The sequence below is a fragment of the Medicago truncatula genome, chromosome 6 (genome assembly GCF_003473485.1).
Source record: "Medicago truncatula cultivar Jemalong A17 chromosome 6, MtrunA17r5.0-ANR, whole genome shotgun sequence".
NCBI lineage: Eukaryota > Viridiplantae > Streptophyta > Magnoliopsida > Fabales > Fabaceae > Medicago > Medicago truncatula.
In genome coordinates, this window is record NC_053047.1 from 5,372,470 (window position 1) to 5,380,225 (window position 7,756).

At 32.8% G+C, this 7,756-nt stretch overlaps 1 protein-coding gene across 1 annotated transcript; it reads left to right on the forward strand.

Moving 5' to 3' along the window:
* The first annotated feature begins 725 nt into the window (after positions 1-725).
* LOC25495401 (disease resistance protein RUN1) lies at positions 726-6,586 on the forward strand. The gene is made up of 5 exons (XM_013595622.3): positions 726-1,506; positions 2,415-3,525; positions 3,663-3,938; positions 4,637-5,410; positions 5,794-6,586. Exons 1-5 carry the CDS (start codon positions 911-913, stop codon positions 6,244-6,246), a joined length of 3,210 nt encoding a protein of 1,069 aa, XP_013451076.1. The 5' UTR covers positions 726-910; the 3' UTR covers positions 6,247-6,586.
* Positions 6,587-7,756: the final 1,170 nt, after the last annotated feature.

Genomic DNA, 7,756 nt, shown 5'->3' on the forward strand with positions numbered 1-7,756 from the left:
TTAAGTAAAATTTTCAATAAATCTTAATCCTCCTTGGACTTTATTTTTGCAAAATGACTAATTCTACCTCACACTTTCCAAATCTTATGCCCTTGAGGCCTCTCATCTCCTTTCTTCAAAATCTCTTTTCAAACTTAAAATCAACCAACAAAAACAAAAACCATTTTTGAGAATGAACTACGAACGGTTTTGATCCCTTAAAAGGGTACGTAGGCAATGAGTCAAAACTCATCCAAGCCGAAATAAAAATCAAATTCTACTTCTTCTCACCCCCCATTCTTAACTAATCACACCTTCTTTTTTACAAATAAGCAATAAAATTAAAGCGTAGAAATAAACTTAGGAGAGCGGTTCTTATGGAATACCATAATCGCTCCGGGTGCCTAACACCTTCCCGTAGCGAAAACGACCCCCGAATCTAGAACTTTTTAAGGGTTTTTCTCCTTTTACCCTTCCCAAGAAAAAAGAGAGATATCAACGGTCGAAAGGTTCAAGTCCAATTAATGGCTTGGCACCCAAAAACCATGATAACAGTCATGTTCACCAACAAAAAAATTTGACGGAGGGGATAAATTAACTAACGTTGTGAAATTTCAGAGGGGTAATTGAAGTTTTGTTAATTTCAGGAGGATAATTGATGAAACTTACAATTTTCAAAGGGAAAATTCACTATTTACTCATTTTTATTTAAATGACACCATCCATTTATCGAAACAAAAGAATAAACCCGGCTACTCCTTGAGAACATTACACTGACTTCATTTTTCTGCTCCCTTTCTTCGGGTTTTCTCTCTCTCTTTCTTTCTTTGTATCCACACACTTCAATCACTTCACTATTTAGTAATAATTTATCTGTTTCAACAATTAGTTAGTTCATTATTCTCTTTCATCTCAATTCATCCATTCATTCATGTCTTCCTCCAGTAAAGCAATTTCTAAATGGAGAAAAGCAAGTATAGTAATAAGAGCAGTGTTTCGCTTCAAATCTCTTAATTTTGGCAAAAGTCGAAACGAAACAAGGATCCATGATGTGTTCTTAAGTTTTAGAGGAGAGGATACTCGTGCATCATTCACTTCACATCTCTATGCTTCTCTTCAAAATTACGGAATTAAAGTTTTCAGGGACGATGATTCGCTTCAAAGAGGAGATCACATTTCAACATCACTCCTACGAGCAATTGAACAGTCTCGAATGTCTATCATAGTTTTCTCAACAAATTACGCGGATTCACAATGGTGTCTTGATGAGTTGTTGAAAATAATGGAGTGTCACAGAACCATTGGACAAATTGTTCTGCCGGTGTTCTTCGACGTAGATCCATCCGAAGTACGTCGTCAAACCGGTGAATTTGGAAAAGCATTTCAAAATCTTTTGAATAAGATTGAGAAGGAAGAAAATGAGTCCCTAGAATTCAACTTGGGGTTTACTGAGTATCTGGACAGAAAGTGGAGAGCAGCGCTTCGTCAGGCAGCCGGCTTTGCTGGGTTCGTCGTTCTAAACTCAAGGTAAAAAATTCCTTAACTATATATGTGTAGAAAGTAAAATCGCAATCAAAAGATTTTACCAAAACAAAAATAATGCTAAATATATGTTATAAATTATATATAGTCATAAATGACCAATTTAAAGTCCACAAAATATTTAGGCTTTAACGTACTATTCACCCCCTAAGTTTGTAAATGTAGCAATTTTGTGTGATTTTTGTATGAATTCCACAATTTTGTGCGATTTTGATGCGATTTTACTAGGAGTCTGCCTCTTTCGGAATTTTGCTATAGATTTGAGTCGTTGAAGGTGAATAAAGTTGCAAAATCATGAATTTTAGTATTTAAGTCGGGATTTTGACAACAATGGTCGGTCTAAGTAAATATTAATAATATTATTTATTACTAATATTATCATATTATATTTTATATACTGTGGATTAAATTATAAATTTGTTACCTTTTCACAGTAACTTGAGCTTTCAGTATACATTAATTTTTGCATATTTAAATGTATTATGAACTAGAACTGAAGTAATTCTCTAAAAATTCATTTTAGATAGCTAAAGGCGGATTATTGATCTATTAGTTTGCTCATCTATTTAAATTTATATCACAATATTTATTTAAAGATATTAATATGAAATAGACTTTTGCACAGACTATCGGGCCATATCATGCTTTCAAAAGGCTAGAGACTCTAACCTAAAAAATTAGTCTAAGACAGGCCGCATGCCAAACTTAGGCCTTGAAAAAAAATTCAGGCCAGATTTAGGTCTTGCAAAGCATATCTCGCCCTAGCCTATTCCCACCCCTACTTGAAATAAATCATTAAGTTAGTCTTAAACTTTTTTTTTTTTAAAGAAGTTAGAAAACCCTAAAACATAGGTATGTATTTATGTACCTTTTCTTTGGTTTATTTTTTGTAGGAATGAAAGTGAGGCTATTAAGGATATTGTTGAAAATGTTACGCGTAAGCTTGACAAGACAGATTTGTTTATTGCTAATAATCCTGTGGGAGTTGAATCTCGAGTGCAAGATATGATTCAACTGCTGGACCAAGATATAAAACAATCAGATAATGTTCTTCTACTAGGGATGTGGGGTATGGGGGGAGTTGGTAAAACAACCATTGCCAAAGCTATTTACAATAAAATTGGTCGCAATTTTGAAGGTAGAAGCTTCCTTGCAAATATTAGGGAAGTTTGGGAGGAAAATGCTGGAAAAGTGAATTTACAAGAACAACTTCTCTTTGATATATGCAAAGATATGACAACCAAAATACAAAGCATTGAATTCGGAAAACTTGTATTGAAGGATAGACTCTGCCACAAAAGAGTACTAATTTTACTTGATGACGTTAATACATTGGACCAACTGAATGCTTTGTGTGGAAGTCATAAATGGTTTGGTTCGGGGAGTAGAATAATTATCACAACAAGAGATAGACATATACTTTGTGGGAATAGGGTTCATAAAGTATTCAAAATGAAACACATGGATGAAAGTGAATCAATTGAGCTATTAAGTTGGCATGCCTTCAAGCAAGCGAGTCCTACAAAAGATTTTGCTGAAATTTCTAGAAATGTAGTTGATTATTCTGGTGGATTGCCACTAGCTTTGGAAGTCCTTGGGTCATATTTGTTCGACAGAGGGATTACAGAATGGAAAAGTGCATTGGAAAAACTCAAAAGAATTCCTAATAATCAAGTACAGGAGAAGTTAAGAATAAGCTATGATGCTTTAAATGATGATACTGAGAAAGAAATATTCCTTGACATAGCTTGTTTCTTTATTGGAATGGACAGAAATGATGTTACACTTATATTAAATGGATGTGGACTTTTTGCTGAAATTGGAATAAGTATCCTTGTTGAGCGGAGTCTTGTCACTGTTGATGATAATAACAAACTTGGAATGCATGATTTGTTGCGAGATATGGGAAGAGAAATCATTCGTGGGAAATCACCAGAAGAGCTCGAGGAGCGTTGCAGGTTGTGGTTTCATGAGGATGTGCTTCATGTATTATCAGATCAAACTGTAAGAACTTCATATGCTTTATTTGTTGATTTTCACAAGAACTTTGAAAAATTTGTCTGGTTATGAATCGTGTGTCGCTTCCTCATTTATCTGCCTTGTATCTTTATGCTTTGCATGTTTTTCTTTTTGTTTCAAAGGGAACAAAAACGATTAAGGGGCTGGCTTTGAAGTTGCCAAGAGCTAATGAAAAATGTTTTAGTACTAAAGCATTCAAGAAGATGACGAGACTCAGATTGCTTCAACTTGCTGGGGTAAAACTTAATGGAGATTTTAAATATCTTTCGAGAAATCTGAGATGGCTGTCTTGGAATGGATGTTCTTTACCACATATACCTACAAACTTTTATAGAGAACATTTAGTTTCCATCGAGTTAGAGAATAGCCATGTCCAACTTTTGTGGAAAGACGGCCAGGTATAACTTTTGATTTCTTTTTTGGCTCTTCATGAGTTGTGTTGACTTTTCAAATTGTAATGCTATTTTATTACGTTGTACTTTTAAACATTTTTTCGTCTTTATTTCTGCTAGCCTTTCAAATTTTATAAGTACTTCAGTGAGACTATTCGAAATATTCAAGTTGTGAAGCATATTGTTTTCTGTTGTGAAACATTAATTTGTCTAAATTTTGAAGTTAAAAAATGTTTACTTTTCCAAAAATACTCAAGGAATTTGGAGATGATTTTCACTTTGATTCTCTTTTAGATGTTAAATATAATTGTTTTACACTATGTTCCAATGATGTGTTAGCACTTTATTCAAAATCTCAGTTCGTCAATTTGGTGGTTGTGAGAATGAGACTTGTCTACGAATTTAGCAATAGATAATTGGTTGATAGTGTAAAGAGGTTTTACACCAAGTAGGAATTAAAATTAAATATCCAACAGATTATATAATCAAATGAGTGTTAAACTAGTTAGCAATATACCACCCAAATCATGATGTGAATAAACTTTGATATTGTAAAAACTAATTTTGGTATTTGAAAAAATGGCACTGCATTATTTCAAATATTTTACTTACCACATTCAAGGTAAGTGAGACATTGTTATTGCTTCCATTTATTTTTCAAAGAGTCGTCCTTAAGTTTCCTTTTGACATGACTGTTTTTGCAGTGGATGGAAAAGCTGAAAATTCTAAATCTTAGTCATTCTCATTGTCTGACGCGCACCCCTGACTTTACATTCATGCCTAATCTTGAAAAGCTGGTGCTCAAAGATTGTCCAATGTTGTCTGAGATTTCTCCTAGCATTGGAAATCTCAGAGAAATTCTTCTAATAAATTTAGAAGATTGTGTTCGCCTTCAAAGCCTTCCAAGAAACATCTATAAGTTGAAATCTCTGAAAACTCTCATTCTTTCTGGGTGTGTAATGATTGACAAGTTGGAAGAGGACATAGAACAAATGGAATCTTTAACCACTCTGATTGCACATAAAACTGCAATAAAAAGAGTACCCTTTTCAGTGGTAATGTCACAAAGCATTGGATACATCTCTTTGTGCGGCTATGAAGGATTTTCACGTGATGTGTTTCCAGCGATCATTTGGTCTTGGATGTCACCAACAAATAATCTCCCATCCCCATTTCAAACATCTGATATCATGTCATCTCTTGTTCCTTTAGATGTACCACATAGTAATTCCCAGGAACTATCATCGATTTCCCAGTACCTTCCAAATCTTCAAAGGCTTTGGGTGGAGTGCAGCTCAGAACTTCAACTTTCTCATGATGCAGCAATAATTTTAGATGCCTTGTATGCCACAAGTTATAAGGAGTTGGAACCAACTACTGCTACATCCCAAGTATCAAAACATTCCTTAAAATCTCTTTTAATTCAAATTGGAATGAATTGCCAAGCCTCTGATATTCTGAAAGAGATAATTTTACAGGTTTGAACATTCTCTCTCTCTGCCCTATTTTATATGTCTGTGTGTGTATATATCCACTCAAACATTTGAATTTTTTAGTTTATAAGTCTATAACAGCACATGTAATTGTATACAATTCTTTGACATAGGCATAAAATACTTAAAAATCAAAATAATGAAAATTGTCTTCCAAATTTTCACAAAGTTTGCTATTATTCATTGACAGCTTACTTGACACATGTGGAAGAATCATAGTCTTTACAATTTTTTTCAAGATACACTCTCTTATTTTGCTTGCTTTTACATAATAAGATCCTAAATCACTAATCTTTAATTGAAATGCTTGTTTCTTTATAAGCAATTTTTAACAGTGAAATAAATATACTTCCAATTAAATTTTGCAGAATATGGATCTCAATAGGAGTGGTAGTTTTTTGCTTCCTGGTGACAGTTATCCAAAGTGGTTAACCTATAGTTCTGAAGGTTCTTCTGTAACTTTTCAAGTTCCACAAGTGGAAGGGCGTAACCTGAAGACAATTATGTGCATAGTCTATACTTCAACCCCTGGTAATGTAATATCAAGTGGCCTTAAAATCATGTTATTGAAAAATTACACAAAGGCCATCATTCAGCTTTATAAGAGTGAGGTATTAGTGTCATTTGAAGATGAGGAGGGGGAAAGAGTAGTATCAAGTATAGAACCTGGTAACAAAATGGAGGTCGTTTTTGTTTTTGAGAACAGTTTCGTTGTGACGAAGACAGTAGTTTATCTCGTATATGATGAACCAATTGGCAAAAAAATGGAGTTATATCATGTACCAGATTTGAATGACATTACTTGTAGAGGAGCCTGCTGATGACTTCAATAGTTTGAGTAAAATTTGGACAGAACTGTTTTTAACCTTATTGTATCCTGAATGATAGGATATATGGCTGCCAAGAAGAAACTCTGATTTATCAATTTTACCACAACCTCATTCTCAGACTCAATGATTATCTTTCTCAAAGCTCATTTAATTTGCTTAAACATCCTGCAACAACATTTATTTTTAACCAACTTTGTGCGACGAGTTCTTGGCAAATTTCTCTCCATGAGTTTTTATCATTTAAAGTGGATGGTCTCTGTTGTTGGTTGTCTCTTAATTCACACAAGATGTGGTAAGCAGTTATTTTTAATGACAAATGTTATCATTTTTAGTATTATGTTGAGACTTGAAAGCGAGGATCAAACCTCGCTCAACTCTTTAAATCTCCAATTTCAACTACCGAACCAACTTTATATTCCAAATATGTTTTAAGCAGTTAGACCGAGTATTTCTCACTTTTCTCCCGGTGACAAATAAGCTTAATTTCTTTAAGCCTGAAAGAAATTTTGAGCAGACACTATAATTTCCTCGCCCTTGCTACTAAAAGAAACCATGTGTGTGTAGAAGTACACTTACGGGTAATATAAATTGTCAGAAAGGGCCTTTCAGACAACACAAAATTAGTGATTTTTTGGATGTGTACTGATGATGCACTGATTTGTGCCAACTATGGTGGTTTTCTTTGTATGCCAACTACAACAGTTCATAATGAAAAATGCATTTGATGACTTTCAAATAAAAAAATTGATTTGAGTTTAGTCTAAAAACTTTAAGAGATCAAATCAAAACAGAGTCTGGAAGTTGAAGTCAGTCTAAAATTTATATCTTGAGACAGTAAAATAGAACAAAAATAAATAAAAACATGTATGTACTATGAAACCACTTTATATTCTGATCTGAATTCTAGTTCTTAAAAAAAAATCCCATTTCTTCTTCTCAATATTTCCAGAACTAGATCAATCAGAAATTCCAGATGAATACATATAATTTAATCCAATCAAATATGTATGAAAAGCAAATATAAGAGATATATCATATATATTCCTTCAAACTAAAGAAACATGTGTTGAAACATATATTAATCAAATCAATTTTAATAGTTGAATAAGTTCTCATAATCTTTTCCATCTCACATGGAATTATTCACAGCAACAAAAATTCACGGGTAATAAATAATATAAAACTCTAAATAACTAATAGCAATTACATCTTCACATTAAAATTTCATTACACAATCAGTAATCACACACATATAGTTTCTTTACGCGGATATAAGCATTTAAAATCTTTAAAGGGAACAGTGCAAATATTGAACGATGTTTTGCATATAAAATAAAATGTTTTTACATATAAAATAAAAAGTTACTTCCATCAGCTCTTTAATATAAGATAAAATAAGAAATAATAAAAATAATGGTCCTAGTTATAAGAAAATGACAACTTTTAAATTGTAATTATTAATTATTTGAATGACTTTTGTTACCTCTCATTTAATGATTAT

Coding starts and splice junctions, on each gene's coding strand:
- LOC25495401 (XM_013595622.3), top strand. CDS start 911: ATGTCTTCCTCCAGTAAAGCAATTTCTAAATGGAGAAAAGCAAGTATA. Junction 3,526..3,662: donor ATGTATTATCAGATCAAACT/GTAAGAACTTCA, acceptor TTTGTTTCAAAG/GGAACAAAAACGATTAAGGG. Junction 5,411..5,793: donor TGAAAGAGATAATTTTACAG/GTTTGAACATTC, acceptor TAAATTTTGCAG/AATATGGATCTCAATAGGAG.